The sequence below is a fragment of the Ammospiza caudacuta genome, chromosome 1, assembly GCF_027887145.1.
Source record: "Ammospiza caudacuta isolate bAmmCau1 chromosome 1, bAmmCau1.pri, whole genome shotgun sequence".
Classification (NCBI taxonomy): Eukaryota; Metazoa; Chordata; class Aves; order Passeriformes; family Passerellidae; genus Ammospiza; species Ammospiza caudacuta.
In genome coordinates, this window is record NC_080593.1 from 70,659,839 (window position 1) to 70,680,040 (window position 20,202).

General features: G+C 44.9%; 1 protein-coding gene across 2 annotated transcripts in view; it reads left to right on the top strand.

Moving 5' to 3' along the window:
- Positions 1-10,956: 10,956 nt before the first annotated feature.
- The window catches only part of DUSP22 (dual specificity phosphatase 22), a 43,202-nt gene continuing 33,956 nt past the window's right edge, over positions 10,957-20,202 (top strand). The window contains exons 1-2 of one of the 2 annotated variants that reach the window (XM_058800345.1): positions 10,957-11,186; positions 17,030-17,063. In XM_058800345.1, coding sequence (XP_058656328.1) covers positions 11,166-11,186; positions 17,030-17,063 — 55 coding nt within the window. In that variant the 5' untranslated portion in view covers positions 10,957-11,165. Of the gene's footprint in view, positions 11,187-13,818; positions 14,011-17,029; positions 17,064-20,202 lie in introns of those variants that run through there. The other variant, XM_058800337.1, reaches the window with a different exon arrangement.

The window sequence follows — 20,202 nt, forward strand, 5'->3', positions numbered from 1 at the left end:
TGGATTTATGCTATCAGACTACAGAAACAGGGTAATCTTTCTTCCACATAGGCAGAAAACCTGTGTACAAAATACAAAAGCTGTTGTATTGAGTGATGATTCATTACTGCAACAGAAATTGACATGCAAACAAATTTACACTTTCTCATTTCACATGGGCAGAGGAAAACATCTTCTTAATTTTAAGAATTAGCATCAAGGCTTTCAGTAGATAATCAAGGATGCATTGAAGGTGCCAGACTGCCAAGTGCACCAGAAGGTGCACAGAGACTGAAATCCTGCCTGTAACCACAGAAAGGCTCACAGAGGCAGCAGCAGTGTAGACTTCCCAAACACAGACATATGGCAGTCTTGTTCCAAGGGTCTAATTCCTTCCATCTTGCCCTCCCTCCTTCCCTAGTACTAGAAATGGTTGAGTGATCTCTTCTATATCAGCAATTTGAGGAAACCTTTCAGACTTAGGGGCAAGCGATACAGCCCTGCTGATTTCATTCAGTGTTGCACTTGATGGACTGGAACTGGCTGATTGTCACCTTTTGGTTTCCAAGAGAACAAAAACTACATTGGCAGTTTTTGAACACACAGTTGTACAGTAGTTTGATTTGACTCAGCAAAATCAACCCTTTTTATGAATGTTATATTTTGAATTCCTTTTACAGGCAGAGGCACTGAATATGCAGCATGGGCAGCATGTCACAGCTCCTGTTCCTTAGTAGCTGGTGCTTTGCCCTGTTCTATTTCCTGATGAACTGCACAAAAAATTATTTCCTGTCATTTGTGCTCTAAAATTATCCTCACTGTTGGAGTGAATAAATCAAAAGAGGTCTGCTTGTTTCAGAGAGCGTCTTGCTGCTCCGTAGACTGTCCATGAAAATGTCAAATGGAAACACTTCTGTCAGATCACTCCTACGGGTGTCAGGTGTGTGTAAGTGGAGGAGGCTTCAGCAAGGATGGGACAGAACAGGCAGGGAATAGAACAGCAGGGAGCTGTTATCTTTTGTGAGAACACTTTCCCCCTTGAACTTCTTGGGATTGATGTTTCAACCAGTATAAGATACTGCCACCTGGACTAGCACCAGCTCTGCTGCTCAGCTGAGACCTGTATCCCATGTAACAGAGGTACTGCCTTGGGAAAATCAGAACCAGCAACTACCTACCCCAAGGAACATGTAGCTTTCATCTTCCACTAGCCCTCCTCTTTCCTACATCCTTTCTCCTGAATACAACAACACACCAAGAGACATGGAGAAAAGTTAACTTGCTCATCTTTCTCATGTTGCTTCTCTGTTTCCTATATTGAAGGATGCAACATATTTTTTTAATATAGATGCAAATGCATCTGTCATAATCCTGCTGACCCCAAGGTGTGGAATGAAGGTGAATCTGGTGAAGATGTTTAGATTCATGCATTGTATTTGTAAACTTCTTCAGGTTTGGAAAAGCTGTGGTTTTTCTTTAGCTCTGGCTTTCCAGGCATTATTTTCTGGGCACCAAATCTCTGGAAACACTTCCAGGAAAAGGGATCTTGGGGTCCAATTAGCACCTGCCTGTGCTAATTTTTCAAAGCAGTTTTATTCTAGCAGCTTTTGACTCCATTATTTCTTTCCTACTGTGATATTTTCTATTCAACTCTGCAGAAAACCTGATGCCGTTAAGCCAGAGCCATCCTATTGTTCTGCAGTGCTTCCAATTTGCATGGAAAATTATTCATGTTAATAACTCCCCATTGTTCATGTCTTATCTTCCTAAGTCATGTCAGAGAGCTACACGATGCAAGCCCTGCCGTCACAAGGTTTCTGTACACTTAAAAAGGCATGAAGCCATTTGCCTTAAGTGAATTCAAATGAACTGAAGGTTTTAGGGACTTATGTAAAATCAGACAGAATTCTCAAGATTTTCTTAATTTCTCCTCAGGTCACGTTATCCACCTCTGCCTCTGCTAGCACTCTTTGACCCAAATACTCCTCCTGCCCATGCTGCTGCTGAGCCCTGTGTTCCAGAGGGAGGCCACCTGTCATTCTGCAGCAAGGGGAGGTGTTCACCTCACAGTGCAAGGGAACGCTGCTTTCTCAGCTGTCAGCAAGTTAAGGTGTTGATTACAGATGTCACTTGAATTCAGCCAACAATATTTGGCCTACCCTTTCATTCACTGCAAAGGAGTTTGCCTGTTTCTACAAACCATAAATATAATTGCTGGTCAAGTGAAGTTAACGAGGCTTTTAGGTTTATTGTGCTTTTCCCCATTTGTACATATGCTCTAGATAAAAAATAGTGGGTTTTAGCAGTTGGGTTCATAAGCATGTTTTCTTAATTTTCAAAAACTGCTGACATGCTCATATTACAATAAAAAAGTTAATGTTTGATGGGCATAATGCAAACTACAGAGCTACCCTGATATAAGATGCAGTGTCTTGTACATAATCACAGAAAACTCTAAAATTATTTTAGACTCTAGGGAAGTGCTTTAAAAAACATCAAAGCATCTTTTCAGTTGCTGTTTAAAACCACTCTTGTTTCTCAGTTTTTAAGCACTATCACTCAGCATTGGTTTTGCTTCCTAATGTTGATTTACTTTGACGTGAGCTTTTGTTTCACAAACTTTGTGAAACACACCTGTTTAAACACTTTGGCAATATGGAGCAAACCTGAAAATGGTTCAGTATCTATTATTTCATAACTGAAACCCAGTCAGGTTTCTTTTGTATTTTAGTATAATATTGTAAGCCACACAGGAAACCTACCTTCATTTCTATAGTGACTTATTGTAGAATATTTTTTCAGATATTATCAACCATATGATATATTAAAATTACTCAGTGTTGGCACCACTCCTAAATACAAGCCCATGTACATGCATTATAGCTCTATTCGGATATTAAGAGTATAAACTGAGTTTCATTTTCTGACAGATGACAAATAAAGTTACCATCAAAGCAGGTGGAATAATAATCAAATGAAAAAAGACAGTGTGAAATTTCCTGAAACATCTTATTTCATTATTTACAAAAAGATAGGTCAAGTGTATCTTGTATGACAAATGGTGTTCCTTTTCCTACTGAAATCAGTGACTAAGCTACTCTGACTTCACTGGCAGCATAAGCTGTTCCTGCTAGGCAGTAAAAATGCAAACCCTGACTGTGCCTTCATGGACTTGAGTATAAACTTGCATTAACTCCACCCATGTCTGACTGGAGTTTAAATACTGCATGCCCTCCCAGTGGGTTTGACTCCTTCTGAACAGAGTACAATTGTTCATTATGAAGAGACAAAAGTATTTTTGCTTACAAAACAGGGTTCAAAGAAATTAGTAATTGAAAAAAAAAACCAAATCTTTCATAATTCTACTAATAACATAATTCTACTAATAAACTGAACATTCAGCCCACGTTATCAGCATTGCCAGATGGGTTTCAGTGGAAATATGCTGCCTTTTCACAAGTAGTGCTCTGGAAGACTACACCATTTTCTCAGGTTAAGGGGAAGTTTAAACATAAGAAGAATAAAACCTTTCTGGTCTCAAAGGCAAATATATCTCCTTGCTTTCCAGAACTCCAATTTCCCCCAGCATTTGTATATTAGCATTTTTCAGAAATTTTTTCAGAGGATTCCCCAGACCTCAGAGGGCTCATTAAAAAGCCTTTGCTTGAAGGAAGATCCTTTTGTGAATTAGTAATGGGTTAGAGGATGAAAAACAAAGGTGGGAGCTACTGATCATCAGTTAAAGGAATTTTCAAAAAGGCAAGCACAGGAGATCAGGATAGGTCCTGCATTGTTCAACACATCCACAAATGGGCTGGAAAAAGATGGTGGATAGCCAAAGTGGCTAATGACAGAAAGCTGTTTCCAACAGTCAAAACCAAAATCTGCCTGAGAAGTAACAGAGGAATCTCACATTATCAACTGACTGGGTAGTAAAATGGCAGAAAAATACAGTGCTGATAAATACAAAAGAGTGCATATGCGAAAAATACAGCCCTAATAACTGCTTCTGAATAAGCAGTTGTCACTCCAGAAGGAGCTCTTGCAGTCACTGTAAATGTCACCACAAAACCACCAGCTTAACATTCAGTCCAGGGACTGGGTGTGCCCTTGGCTCACAAACTTGACCTGCTGGTTGCCAGAAACTGGAAGATATAAAAGAGGAAGGAACCTTCTGTACTCACCCTGTTTCTCATAGGTATCCACTACTTGCCACTGCTGAGAGAAGATGGAGCTGTATGGATCTTTGCTATGGCCTAGAACAGCTGCTCTTATACCCTTATGTCAAAGGAGCAGTTCAAGAGACTAGATCTAACCTGGAGCCACAAAGGAAAGTGAAACCATAGAGGTACACAACCTGACAACAAATGTCTCAAGTTCCAGACAAAGGAACAAAGCATCGGAACAAACAAAAAACCTCAGAAGAGACCACAAGGAGACCCTGGATTAACCCTTGCCAGTTTAGAAGATTACTGAGTGTTTTGGTGCTTTAGCCAGGGTTGACTGACAGTCCAAAATACCACAATAAAGCATCACAGTAACACCTGAAGAGTTCAGAGACAGATGTACCAATATCTCCTGCAACTGCAAGGGGTTCAGTAGATGCAAAAAGAGACAGATATTGGCTTAGAGAGCAGAGTGTAAGCAGAGAAGAGAATATCAGCAGTTCCAGGAGTTTTTCCCTCAGAAGGAGGCACTGGTTGAAAAGAAGACGAATGAACTGCCAACCTGAAAGCAAACGGCAGCCATCCCAGACTAGTAATGCTTCTGTGACACAGCTTTACTGATGACTGTCCCTGTAATGCCAGACAAGGCACATTGGATGTTATAATATCTGAAAATATCTATCTTTTGCTTAATGACCCTGAATTGGTATCACGTGCAGTGGAGCACAGGTTTACATGTCAGCATCAGGTGTCCATCTGTACTTAACTGGGTCACACCAGTGGGACAGTCTGTCAGCAGTGGATGATGTTAGAAGAACAGGGATTTTCCAACAGCAGAATTTGAAGTCCTGGCATTGTTACTGCATCCTGAGATTGACATGATTCACATCCACAAAGGTGTTTAACCATTGCTGAGGGTAGTTGGAATCATACTGATCCAGGGTGTTTCAGGTGGCCATATACTTAGAGAGAAAACACATTTTTAACTTTAACTTGCAGAAAGCAGGAAGGAAAGGGGCACTGAGTTTGCTGCTTAACCTGAGAACATCTTAAGGGTTTACACCTGCACACTCCAAGAGACAGGTTTCTTGGCTGTAAACATGCTCTGTGCTCTGCTTCCCACTCATCTCTTGTTCCCAGCTGTGCCACAGACCACTCCCAGACAGCACAAGGAAGTGTCCTGGACCTGCTGAATCACAGATGCATTGGAGCCAGAATTTTTAGGTAACCATGGAACTTGGAAGCAGCTTTGGAGCAACTCTGCTGACACAGAAAACTGCAACAGGCTAAAATAATGAAATCAAGTGAAGACTCTGCATGAAAGATCAAATACTTAATGCTCCATGACAACACTCTTGTATCAAGAGCGAGCCACAGAAGCAACAGGGCAAGGGCCTCACAGGGTAACTGAATGTTCTTGGAGAATGTAGTCACATAACTGTTTGTATTAGTTTTTCATATGTGGTGTTTAAGGGCTATTATCTAGAATTTTGGCCAGGAAAACATAACAGAATTGAGACTGTTTTTAATTTTTCAAACACAGATCTTTAGACAAATCCTATTAAGGAGAAGCTACTGGGAAAATGCCATCAAAATAAAGGTCTCTGTCCAGCATTCTGCCTGGAGGCAGGCCCTGATTTCTGAACACCACACTGTACAGTGAGTATCATGTGATGATGGAGGGACAGGGAATTATCTCCTGGCATTGACCACAGCTTTTTGCTGCACTTGATTCAAAGATTCCTGCTGATTTTAGGGTGTCAAGCCCTAATGCCTCTCAACTAATGGCCGAACATCTCAATGATGTTCACCAAGTTTCAGTGGGAAGATGACAAAAACTGACCTCTTTCTACTCTGAAGGGTTTCCATGGACCCCACAAGAGGAGTCCAATGGCCATAATGGTCTGTGGGCCTCCTCCATAGAGGTGTTGTGTTTCTCTAGGATTACATGCACATGGCCTGCAAGTAGAGGTTAGGCTATTATAACATTATTTTTCCATTTGAGGACACTTTGACGCGTGCCCAGAGAGAGGAATACATGCTTAACTTATCAGGGGAATGCATTTGGATATTTTCACTCACACTCAGCAATGGACTATTCTTAGTAACTAATAATATGCATGTGCCTTGCAGCATGCTCTTTGATAGCCTGGTTTCTATTCCTTAGGGATGTAAGATTTTACAAAGAATCCTGGAGTAAAAGAAAATGTCTTTTTCTTTTTATAACATGGCAGTTTCCTGCAGTGAAAAATAAACAGAACTGCTGCTTACATCACTTTCTTCCTTATAAAGACATCTGAGGTAAAAGTATCAGGTTGACATGATAAATATCAGGTCAAGGCAAAGCAGTACAAATGCAGGGTTAAAACTGCCTGCTATGACTGTTAAAGAAATTATGTATTTTTTAGTCACTTACTGAAATCAGGATTTTCAAGGGCTATTCTTTTTTCTATCTCTATTTTCTAAATGTTTAAACCAAGCATCCCACAGCAGTCCTGGTATCTGCATGTCATTTGCAATCCCTCATAAGTTTTAAGGTGGTTTAATTTGTTTTAAAGCCTGAAGTACCTACAAACAAAATTAGCTGCTGGCAGGTTTAGAGACACAGAAGTGGAGTAATTTGGTACATGGTTGCCATGGCAGCTAACCTACATCTAAATTATCCTACATGCTTCTCGCAGCCATTCTCTGGCATTGTTCCTGAATTGCTGGTTCCCCTTTTTTTTTTTTTTTTTTAAGCCCTGCCTTGTGTAAAGTCCTTCTCTTTGTGCCACCTTGGCCTCATCTGCTGGCTCAGCCCTCACATCCTGGCACACTCTACAAGCTGCTGCTATCACCCATTAATGGAAAGGGGAAGCAAGAGGAGTACAAGTAGTGTGTTCCAGCTATTCTGCCTGTTGAGAGCAGCTTCCTGAAAGCTGATTTTCACTGAAGTAAACCACAGTGGTAATTCCCCTCATTTTCAGGACTTAAAGCTTGCTGCAAAATCATTGATTTTGATGACGCTACTGCAGATTCACAGAGATATAGTAAAAGCCAAATTTTGCCTTAAAACAGTGAATTTATCAAACGAATAATGAACTTTGGTCTGAGGCTACATGGGAGCAAATCAAGGTGTTATCTCTTCTATCCAGAGAAAAAAGGTTTTGAATTGCTTTGGCAATGTTTATTACCAAGCAGAAATATTAAAAGAAAGGGCATGAGTCCTCCAAGGTCTTTCCCTACCATTGATCTCCCTCTCAGCACAGTTAGAAAATAAAGCCAGTGCTATTTATGAATGTTAAAGTTTTGTTATTTATCTCTAATTAAACAGTTCCTTTCTGTAAAATGGCTCTGTTTCAGAGGAAAACCATCTCACTGGCTATTTCTGACCAACCATCCTTTTTATCTCCCTTCTTGCCACCTCTGAGAACTAAATTGTGACGCTGCTTCCCAGGAACCCAGCCCAGGTCTTATCAGTTCCTGACAGATCACGGATAGCTGACATGCCTTCTGCCTATGGCTGCATGTGACCTTAGGGTTTAGAGAAAGTGAGATCAGAAGATAAGAACTGCAGAGTATTTACTTACTTATTTTTAACATAGTAAACTCAACATGCTGTCAAAGCAGAAGTTTTGTTGAATTTTAAGAAGATTCAGTTTCATTATCAGTTTGGTTGGTTGTTAGTTTTCAGGCAATTGCCTAGAAGATGGTCACTGCTGTTGAAGACTTGACATTGCCAGATACATTTGTGTGTCAAGTCAAGAAGTGGGGATTAATCTATTTATGATCCTCATATCACAAAGAAGTAGGAAAATCCCTGGATTTGTGGGATTACAGGCAATGCTAAAGTGATTTCTTTTCAGGGATACTGACTGAAGACTATGAGATTCAGCCAGAGCTTTTTGCTTTTTTCTGAGTTCATTTATTCAGTCCAGTCATCTCAGGATAGCTTGCTTTTTAAAATGAACTTTCAAAATATTAAAAGCCATGCAGATACAAAGCACAAGGAATAAGAGAAGTAACAATGAATCTTGAGAAATGACAATGAATAAAGACCTTTTGAGGATTTAGGCTTACTGAAGAGCTGTCCCCATAAATGCATTCTGCAGTATTTTATTAAACAATTGGCTGAAGAACTAAAACAATCACTTTTTGGAATAACTGGGTAAGAGAGGCAGGTCTGGCAACAGTATCAGGATTGCCCCTGTAGATCTGTGGAGAGGCAAAGGATATACTATACACAAGGGTAAATGTTTAAGAGAGAAGTGGATTTCCTCTCACTGCTTTTTAATTTTAGTATGTTATATTCTTCCACCCTAATTTTTGTTCTTTCCCTGTAAAACATTGCATGCATGCAATAAAAGTTTAATATGGGAAAACAGTACAGGTTGAAGTAGGCATCCTGAAGAGAGTCACAAAACTTGAAATTAAAACAGAGAATCACCCTTCCCATTCAGAAGAATGAGGATGTTTAACACTTTCTATTCAGAAAAATGTCAGATACTAAGTTAGATATACTTGCATTACTTGCATCTGTATTGTCTAATGTAATAATTTCATATTAACTCCCCATGCACAGTACTTTTCCAGGGCTCTTTGCAAAAAGGTCAGAAATAATGTTATTCCTGTTTTGCAGATAAAGGAACTGAGTTACAGAGAAGTAAATTGACAAACCCAGCAAATTGACCACAATGCCTCCCAGTTATCCTGGACCTCTTAGCACAACACAGATCCCTGTAGTTATTATGGATATTTTTACTTTTTATCCTTCTTGCCAGAGCCTCTGACAACTTTCAGTTTAGGGATACAATGTGTACCGCAGTTTTTATGGTAAGCTGTGATTCATACTGTTTGGACCCCATTCATATTTTGTGTGGCATAAGAATAAACTCAATTACATCCTGGAGAGCTTTGCCAATGAAATATTAAAGCTGATATCTGAGATAAAGCTCCTCACTGCTATGCTTTTCAGCAGTAGCAAGGGAGAAGTGAGAAGGGGTAGCACATTAAATCTGATGGCTATTCTTCCTGGTTTTACAGAGACACTGCTCTGATGTTTTTGAGGCTGATGATGACATGATACAGCCTCCAAACTCTGTTGAGCCTCAGGGAGGGAGAAGTTCAGGAATGGTTTTCCACCTTTTTATGTACCCAAACTTAACTTCTGTTGGCTTTCAGGCGTGCCATTGGTTTCTATGAGAACAGCATCAGCTCTTGATCGGGCTGGTCCTGATCCCTGTCTCTGTGTGCACTGGTCTGACCCCACAGGGAGTGGGTTTGTGATTCTTCAGCTTTCTACAGGGCTCATTCTCTGATTAGTTTGGTCTTGGTGCCAAGGGAAAGGGGAACAGAGGTGCTGTCAAGAGTAGCACGAGGATGCCAATGTTTGATCGTAACTGGAGGTTGTGAAATTGTTCCCTTGGAGTTTGCTTGTACTGGCAACCACTGACACTAGGTAAGAGTCCCCTGTCACTAGTCTATCCATTACAGAGTTCATCAATCCATTATTTCATACCTGGCCTTGCTGCCCATTGGGTTTACCATGTTCTCCACCTTTCACTGGACTGTGCTGGACTGCAGATCCCCTGACCTGCCCATTCCTACCAAGGTGAGCCCAAAAAATGACATCTTCATTTTTTACACACATCTACCACTGACACAGGTATAAATGCACAGGGAATCTGATGATGGCCACACATCAGCATCCTCCTTTGTCTTACATTTGAGCCACTAAAGATTTCAGATTTTTTAGGTAGTGTTACTGCACTGTTTATTGGGAGAGACCTTATGCAGCAGTATCCTGTCCCTGCATATTTAAACCCTTTGTGTCCCCTATCAAATTAACTCTTGGGATAAAATTTCCCTCACTAACCACGAGATCCCCATGACCACACCTCGAAAAAACACATCCCCATGGGTAGAGGGATATGATTCTATCATGTCACGCTGAACTGTGCACTAGGGTGGAAGTAGTGAGCATGGCTTTGAAGCCACGCCTGCCACGGCTCAGCAAAAAGCATCTTTCTCTGCTTGAGGAAGATGGTTGGACCAGGCAGCCTCCAGAAGTGTCTTCCCACCTCAGTCACTGTGGTCTGGCGATGTTTGCGTCAAACTATTTGCTCTCCCCTGTGTGTCCGTCTGTTTGAGTTAAGGGCACGAATGTCCTTTGTCTAGCTGCGATGCCAGCTTGCCCGCAGCGTGGCTGGGATGACAGAGCCGCAGCCACCGAGGTGCCCTGACGGGGCACAGACCGGGGAGGCTCAGCTCAGCGGCACGGCTGGGCAGCGGCACACCGGAGCGGCACGGGCTGGCAGCGGGCAGCTGCGGCAGCTGCCCCCGGTGCCCAAGGCCTGGTGCCTCCTGCCAGAGCCCTTCCATAGCCGAAACCAAACGGGTTTCGGGATGGCAGAGGCGGGCGGGCAGCACCTGCCCGCTCCCGCACCGCATGCCGCAGCCCTGCCCTGCCTGGGCGCACTGGCGCTGAGCGGTCCGTGCCGAGGAGCGACCCGCAGGAGCCAGAACTGTCGCCGCCACCCCTCAGACACCGCGGCCGGCGCTTATTCATCCTCCCCGGAACGCCGGCCGGGCGCCGCCGGCCGCGGCAGGTGGGGCAGGTCTGCGGCGCGGGGGTCGCTGGGACGTGTAGTTCCTTGGGGCAGGCGGCGGCGGCGCGGCGCGGTGGCGCGGACTACAAGCCCCAGGGCGGCCCGCGGGGCCCGCACCGCGCGTGGGGCGGTGGCGGCGGCGGCGGGAGGTGGATCCTGGCGGCGCGGCCCCGCGGCTCTCGCCGCTCCCGGGGGCGGCCGAGCGGAAACCCGCCCCCAGCCGCCCGGCATCCAGGAGGGCGACGGCTGCGGCCAGGGCGAGAGGGATGCGCCTCGCTCTGTCCGACAGCGGCGAGCAGCGGCCGCCCTTGATTAGCAATTAGCCCGTCCCCAGTCCCCCCTCGGCAAGCACTGTCCCATGAACGCCGACCCGCCGCTGGCAGCAGCGGCCGACGGCTTCTCCCGCGGTGCTGGCGTGTGGGTCGCTTAAGCCATGGGGAATGGGATGAACAAGGTAACCCCGCTCGTCGTTGTCGCCGTGCGCGAGTGCATGTGTGCGGGCCAGCGCGGCGGGGCCAGGGGCGGCTGTCCCTCCCCGCCTCGGGGCGGGCGGGGTGCCGCGGCGCCCCCGCCTTTGTCTCGCCCCGGCGCCGCGGGCACCCGCTCCCGGAACAAAGGCCAGGGCAGGAGGGCTTTTCCCTTGGGTTTTGGGGGTCCCCCGCCTCGGGGCGAGGGCGGAGGGACGGAGACCGCGGCCGCGCCGATCCCTCGGGGCGCGCCGCCCTCTCCTCCCCAGCCGCAGCGCGGGCGGGCGGGAGGGGGGCCCTGGTTTCGGTGATGTGCCCGGGCTTCCCCTTCCCGGGCGAAGCGAGTTCCCCGCGGTCGGCGAGGGCCGGTCTGCCCCCGGTGCCGGGCTTCAGTGCCCTCTCTGTGTCCCCCAGCCCGGGGGTGCCGTGGGGCAGAGCCGGCAGCCCCTGAGGCGCGGCAGGGGCCGTCAGCGGGCGCCGCGCTGAGCCGAGCCGGGGCACCTGGGCACAGCCCGCTCCGCTCCCGCGCCGAGGAGCAGCCGCTGGACATGGGCTGGGCCCGCCCGGTGCCCGTGGGACAGGAAAGCGCTCGGCCCCAGTGGAGATCGCAGTGAGGGAGAGGAAGGAAGATGGATCTGTTTTGCAGAGGGTGTTGGCCTTTTGGCAGTAGGGGGCTTATTGTACGCACCGATTCCCCTGGCATGTCATGGTGGTTACCTACGGACCACTGTGATTTTTCTCAGTATCTCCACCTCTGTTTAAAACCCAGGTTTGAAAGTGTGGTGGTAACTAGCCTTTTATATATAGCTTACTATGAGGAACAGAAGTTGAGTCATCTCCTCTGTCTTACATCCTGCTTTGAGTGCTTTGGGAGTAGCTTTGCTGTGTGGCCTCTGACAAAGCAGAGGAGAACAGCTAGAAATAGCTCCTCACATTTTGTCCCAGACTGACATCCTTGCCCCTGGAAGGATCATCAGATTGATGAACATCCAGAGTGCTTAGTGTGCTCCCTGGAAGGGGAAGCCTTTCCATCCTATGGGTAGAGACATTGAAATAGAAACCTTTGGCAGGGAAAAGATCTGGCTGCTGAGGAATCGAGTTAGTCCTTTTTTCAGTTTTTGCTTTCAAAGTCTGGGAATAATGCTGTAGTATTAGCCACTCATTGATATTAGCCTTCTAGAAATGGCCAGTTAGGAAGATATACAGCTAGAGAAACTCCTTTTAGGCCTCTGGTATATTTGTAGTAATTTTCTTGGAATGCTTGAAATTATCAGAACATGTAGAGGGACACAATATGGGATACTTAAGTTGCAGTCTGGGGAGAAAAAAAAATAAAACCTAAAGGACAACTCTCAGCCCTTTGAAGCTGCATTGCATTTTACTGTGGTACTGTGTGGTAGGAATTGGCAATCTGTGACTGGCCAGTTTGGTCATTTTAATTCTGTTAGATGTTGCCCTGACATGTACCACCTGGTGCTTTCAGGACAAGCATAATACCACTTGGATTTTTCTCCCCTTTCTTATAGCTGTATCCAAGAGGTTGAGCTGTTGAGCAGTTTGGGAAGGGCTGGCTCCTTTAAGGAGGCTACAGTCATGCAGAGTACTGGCCATCAGGGTTTATATTTGTAGGGGTCCCACATCTTGGTGTGGAACTTGCCACCTTCCGAATGTGCCTCTGGATCATCTCTTCCTCCTGATCTCGTGAGTCGGCGAAGCTGGAGGGGCAAGGGGAAGCATGGAGCCATCAGTGCAGATGTAGGTGGTATTTGCTTGACTCAGTGTAGTCAGTCAATACAAATTGCCTTAGTTTCCAGCTGAAGTGTGTTTCTTGTGGCAGATCTGTGTATGGATGGTAGGAAAAATAATCAGCTTATTTGATGATGGATTATTTCATTTAAGGAGTCCCTTTGTACAGATGCCAAGGGAAGAGGATTAATGATGGCCTGGAATGGGTGTGGTAAGAAAGAGCTCCAGGGATTGCTAGAGCCTGTCAATACCGATTCGTTCTCAGTGGCATGGTCCCTTCTTTATTTTTCTGTCCCGTTATATTGATGTATTTCATAGCAAATAGCAATTGCACGTGACTTCATGTGGCCATTAGAGTGATAAGGGCTGGAGGCCTGGCATTCTTTTTAGCCTGGCCTAGTTTTTTTTTTTTTTCTAAAGCCCATCCTAGACTTCTGACATTTCCTGAATTAAACTGAAATCATTTGTTCATAAACACCTTTTTTATTCTGTTCAGAGAAGGACAATCAGCTTGTGAATGTGCATTGACCCACCTAGTTTAATTTTCAGTACTTCACCTTTTTTCCTTGTATTTTTAAGATGTATATTTTACCGAATGAGTAATGGGGTCTGACTTAGGAAATTATCTCAGTAGTCTGATTTGTGTTCATGGTTAATGTCTAACTTTGACTTGTATTCAAAGTTCAAGTTGAAGTCTGTGGTTGAAATGTAGAAATGTTTTCCAGGAGCTGAAGTCTAGTGGCTGAGATGGTGACTAGATTTGACTATCTGTGTACAGGATCTTGGTGAAGAGCTCTTCCTGGGGTTTAGTTGTTGTTTAGAGCTGTTAAAGTTAACTGACAGTTATTCATGTAAACTCCTCAGAAGATTCGAGTATTATCTCTATGAAAAAGGGCAGATAAGCCCTGCTTGTTGTAGGAGTGGATTAATAAGAAATTTAAACCAGTGTGGCTAGTTACAGCTGAGGTAGCTAATTTTATGGAAGTCAGAGAAGCTGTGCCAGTTCATGTCAGCAGCAAATCCCCCTCACTGATGTGTGCCACTCTCGTGTACCACTGGAGAAAGGTAGGTTTGTCTTCTCCTTTTGCAGCGCCCCAACACCTCTGAGAAAGCCCCGTGCACTTCTCCAGAGTGCCCATCAGTACTAACACAACCAGAAGCAGTGTTAGGCAAGAATTAGGTGCTTTATTATAGGCATTTGTTGATAGAGGAAACAGCAGCAAAGTAGCCCTTTAAGCATTTTCCAGAGAGGTGTGTTGTCAGAGAGGACTGACAGAAGCATTAGCAACTGCTGTCTGTTCCAGGGCTCAGTCTTTGTGCAAGGTGGAGAACATGAGCTGCTCTCATGCGAGGTACTAACTAGGACAGACGTTGGTGTCCCTGTCCCTTGGTGCATCCTTTACATCAGTTACTTGCTCTGTGGTCATTTTCTCAATGTTTCGGATCATATAAAGATGCTACTGTTTTTATTCATATAGCAGTGGTTGAGAGGTTCACAAAAACAACCACCTTATTTTTCTGCTCTTCTGACTCCCACCCCTTCTCTCTCACACGCCCCTAGCTGCCATCAGCCTTCATTTTGCACAGCCCGGAGTTGCAGTTACTGAAGGCAGTGTGAGATGACACAGCTGAAAGTTCCCAGCCATAGCTGAGTGCTGAAGTATTAGTCAGCATGACATAAAGATTCACTTCTTTTCAGGTAGCTTTCACCCATAGTAATGTTTCTTGCTTCTAGAATGACTAGTACAAGAGGGATAACATCTGTCCTTGGTTGCACGGTGTCCTAATTACCTGCCTATCATACAGCATTGCTTCCTGATGTACAAATGCAGACTTCTCGATTTTTCCTCCTTTGCCAACGAGAAACCTCATTTCTGCAACCTCCCAGTGTTTCTCACTATCTTTAATTTCTAATGTCAAAGCTTAAGGACTGTGAATTGAAATTAGGCTTTTATTCTCTCTTGAGAATGCACATTTGATGCAGAAATAATGTCCTGGAGTCTAAAATGCTATAGTCTACAGCAGTAATGGTGTGATGGAAGATCTGTGCTGCAGATAGGAAATACCAGACAGCTATTTTAAAATAGCAGAAAGCCTCGAATTTAATTTATTTTTTTTTTTATACTGAAATTGAGGGAGCTCACTGGGGTGATCTTGTTAGTGAAATTCATTCATAACTTGAGTCCCTTTTGCTTTGGAACATGATTTTGTTTGCAGAATTTAGTCTCCTTGGCAGTGACTCTTGAGTACTGCCCTATCTGGAACAGGTACAGGCTTCTTCTAGCAAATGTCATCAAGAGTGCTTGAAATACTGAATTGTCCCTTGAAACCATGAATCTTGCACACATGGAAGGGGACAGCAGGATGTTGGAAAGCTTCTTTACCCTACACCATAGGCTGGCATTGGAAACTGGCCTGGGCATTTTTGCTCTCTTTGTAAGAATGTTGAATTTGTACAAATGAAGAGGGAAGGAAAAGGGAGAAAGCTATCTCAGCTTCTTTTTGCAAAATGTACAGATGTACAGGTGCCCCTACTAAAGAACCGTTTTCTTGATGAACCAGTGCTGTCAATCAGCCCTTAATTTTCAAGCAAGGTTCTACAAGCAATCAGGTACAGCAAGGGTCCTGGAGAAGCTGTCTTTTTGTATTGGGGTGGGGAATTGAGCCCTGTGTTTAGAGCTGGTGTGACACAGAGACAGAGCAGGCAGAGTGATCACCCAGCAAAGCCTAAAGGGAGGAATGTTTGCGCAAACCAAAGCTGCAAGGATTGCAAGAGATGCTGCAGCTTTCTGTTTCCCGCAAGGCTCGATAAAAAACAGCAGACGTGATGCTTTGACCAGATGAAAGCTGTGAAGTTAGGGCAGGTCAGAAGCTGTTTTACAGCCTCTTCTGCTGGCCCTGCTAACCTGTGCATGGTGACCTGGCTCACCTTTCCGCAGGAGGGTTGCAGTGAAACCAAGTCTGTGGCAATGATCCCTGATGAAAAGTCCTTCATGACTTTCCTAAATGGGTGGAGTTTTCCTTTTAAGTGGCTGTGCCTGAGAGGTTGTTGCTGCTGTTGTGGTGACACTGGGGTGTTGCTAAGGCTATAGGAAGTCAGTGCTGATGTATCTGTATTGGTGGTATGCTGTACGTGGGCTGAAGAAAAATGGATTGTATGGTTTCACCACCACAGTTCTGATCTCCTCAAAGGATGTGGGTGTGGGTCAGAGACTTCAGGTGGCAGAGAACAAAAATCTTGGCCAGCAGTTCGGTGTGCCTGGTGGTTTTTGATGCCTGTACTGCTGTTCCCAAGTCTGGGAGGGTTATGAGAGGGTAGCAGGGGTAGCACTACAGTGTCACCTGCCTCTGTGTCTGTGCGTGCACGTGCCCTCAAGCACCTGCTGGTCCTTGGGCAGACCTTGATACTCCCCAAGTACCTGGTACATGTTAGGGAAGGAGACTGAAGTGCAGTTAAAGAATGTCCTGTAACTGACACCTGTGCAGGCATCTGAGGGTGTGGGCTGAAGGGGTAGATCTGTGGGAGAAACATGCATTTCACAGACTTTTGGCAGTTCCCTTGCTATGTGAGCACACAAGTCACTGTTTGCAGTGATTTCCTCTAAGAGCTCCACAGTGCTGCAGCCCTGACTTGCATGGCTTTGCACTTCAAAAGCCTCGAAGGATGTCATTTTGCAGGGCTTTGTCCAGCTTCCTTAGCAACTTTAGGCAAATCACCTTTGCTGTGTGAAGTTTCATCATTAGTTCCATGAGGGTAGCTGTTACCCTGCTGCGGGGGGCAGGGGAGAGCTGTGTTGTGAGGCTGCTTCGTAATTTGTAAACTACATTTGCTGTCCTTGGAGAGCCTCCTTAAGTGAAAGAATACCCACGATTAACTACCCCCTTCTGCCAAGGAATGCTGTCAAAGCACAGGATGCCTAGAGCTATCTGGTCTGAGAAGGTTGCAAAAGTTGTCAGCATGTTTTAGATTGCATTTCACAATAGTCTGCTAAAGTAGTATGTTCCATCCTGTATGCAAATTGAACTTTGTCAAATTGTCTTACCACAAGATATCTATATTTGATACTATATTTCTTTCTCACAGATTCTGCCTGGCTTGTTCATTGGCAACTTTAAAGGTAAGATTAGTTTTATTATTATCTCTAGGATTACTTAGCAGGGGTCCTAAAGTGTTTTGCAGGCACTCAGAATTCTCTGGCATCTCTGTAGCTTTTTAACCCCATCTTGCTTCATGTCTGGATTCACCTGGTGGCACTTAAAGAAGAACTCGTTTGCTCTCTCCTCTGTGTGCTGTGCTGCAAGTACTTTGAGAAAAGTAAAATGATTACCATCTCCTTGGAGCAACGATTTCTGTGTTTGGCAAGCAAGCCTGTGAGCCAGGCAGATTCTTTGTAAGACTTATTGCAGGTCCTCCTTATAAGTAAAGGCTTACTATACCTGCTCATTGCTTTCATTATTTTGGTTATTTATAACAACTGCTAAAGAGTGCTGTTGTCACCGCTTGTGAGACTGATATGTCTGCTGCTTGCAGCCTGACCACTGATACTCACACTGTCTCTGTTGCAGATGTAAGTTTCTATGGATTTTTTTTTCTTTCATGCATGAGGTTTATTTTTTGTGTGCAGAAAACCAGACACATTTAGAAATCACAGGAAACTTTATGCAGACATCCAAATAAATGACCTGTTCTCAAAACACTCTCTTAGCAGCAGTTCTGGCTGACACTCCCTACTCAGAAGTAAACCAGTTGTGCATGTTCAGTGTTTTTGGTAGATGTAGACCCCATATTTCTTATGCCTGGGTAAACCAGCAAAGCAGGGCTCACAGGGGCTCCTGCAATAGGTCTCCTGTCCTTCCTGGGCTGTGTGATACCACACCCAGACTGTTAAGGCTGGCAACATCTACACTGGATTTAGATGGTGCTCCACCTTCTCTCTGCCTCGTGCCCACTCTTCCTTCCATGCCTCCCCATCTGAAAACCTGTGAGTTCAGTGGTTTTTGCCTGATTTACCTACTTCTGGATCTGCTGACCCATACTGTGGATCCAGTGCTTGCTGCCCCTTGGGACATGGAGCTGATAAGTTTAGAAGGCAGCCTGGAGGTACATGTGAGGTTAAAAGCTGCCTTTTGCCTCACCATAAACACAAGTACAATGGCTACTGTGTGAGGGAGTTAATCATGCCATGGTAAGGAAAATAAGAAGATAGAGGTGATTTCATGCTGATAATGAAAGGAGAAAAAAGAAAAATATAGGAAAAAAAAATAAAATAAGGCCAAGAGGATAGTTTTGAAAGCCCTTTGGATGGACCACTGCATGGTCTGATGACAAAATTAACTAACTTGGTCGCAGCCATGTTACTTCCTCTTTTTGTTCTCTTTTTCTCTTCCTGAAGTAATTCAGGCAAGGGGTGGAATTGGCAAGATGTTGGACTGTGGAGTCCTTCAGGTTTCAGGCAGGGTGGGCAGGCCCTGGTAACGTGGCTCCCAATCAGTCCCGCTCACCATGGCCATCCCACTGCTAAGCCCTTGCGCAGGGGAGTGAAACTCAGCAGGAGCATCTGTTTGCTGGTGCAGCTCTGTTTTCAGAGCAGGGGACTTGGCCAGGGTTGCAGAGTGAGTCAGCATCTCTGCCCACGCCAGGCTTGTGGCCCTGTCCCTCCCCGTGTACCTTGGGAGTGGCCCTGGCATTGTAGGGCAGGTCATACCCACGTGGAGAGCAGAGGTGTGCAGGTGGAGGTGCTGTGGCTGGGAAGTGTCTCTGGGAACCTCGCTGAAAAAGAAGCAGAAGGTGTAATGCCTCTGCTTACCTTCAGAAAAGAGAGGAAAGATGAGTTGACTTTAACCCTAGTGCTTGTTTTATGGAGCCTGTTTTTAAAATTAATTAAAAACACAAACAAAAATGTCAGTTTATTTACTGCTATGACCTTTGCTCAGATTGCATGTAATCATTACATTCTCCCCTCACAAGTACCTGTTATAATCTCAGATAGGCTACCATACTTGGAGAGGGAAAGCTAGGTCTTGCAGTACTTCACTAATAGGAGAGCGTCCTTTTACAATTCTTACTGTTTTCTGCATTCCTTGTCCCTCAACTTCCCCTTGCCTCACTGCATAGGAGTAATTGCAGCAAGCTCTCTGTGCAGTGAAGTCATCCCATTTAGGAACAGGTTGTTGGTTAATTACCAGTGTTTTTCTGGAGGTGTTTGATCCTGATGTTCTTGGGGCATGTTCTGATTTGTGAGACTTTTTTAAAAAGTGACTAGTGAGCATTGAGGCTGCCACGAAGGGGATCACTGACTGAGAAATACTCAGCAGCATGTGCAGTTGGGACTGGTCAGAGTATCCTGATTTGGGCAGGATAGCTACTCATTACTAGCTACTAGTAATTAGGAAATTACTAATTACTAGGAAATTACTAGCTACTCATAAAGGCAGAGATTTACAAAATTATTTCCTGTAATGCATTTTTGATCAGTCTCCGGTTTTTGAGCCTAAGATTGATAGCTTGAAATTGAACAAAGTTGCATCTTGTCAGTAAGAGGAGGAAACACTGAATCCCTGGTGTTGTGCATCTCGCCCAGAAACAGGGCTGAGAATTCGAAGCACTGTCTGAGTCCCTGAGCTGGGGTGGAGAGGAGGCAGCCTCTCCTGAAGTTGAGTCAGGGGAATGTCTGTAAATCGCTCTGATCTGCCCTCTGGAGGATAGTCTCCAGAGGATAGTGGCTCCTCAGGGAGCCTGGGCGTGCACGGTTTCCAGAGCTCAATCCAAGTACCATCCTACTCACACTCCTGTCTTGCTGCTGCATGGGAGACCTCTGGGAACCCTGGCAGGCTGGGAAAAGGCACAGTTCTTCTAGATGGGTGCCTCTCTGCTGAGTGAAAGTAGGATGTTTGAGATGTTAAACACTAATTCTGGAGGGCTGTTGTCTGAAGAAGGCATTCAGGAATTGCTCTGATTGGGAAATTATTATTCACCATTCAGCTATATTTCTGCTTTTAGGCCTAGTAAATTTAAATACAGCCTATGACAGAGCAGTGCAAATTCTGCATTTGACTGGGAGATAAACTGAGGCCCAGAAACAGCTTGTGATATGAACCTGTGGCTCACTTCAGGAGCTGAGCTTGCTGCTTCTGCTTTGTTTGGTGCTTCATAAACCTCTAAGCACATACACTTGAGAGGGGCTTTAATAATCACCTTAAGGATCTTTAGGGTAGAAAGTTACGTGTAGTGCTGATTATGAAAAGCACTGAAGTGTC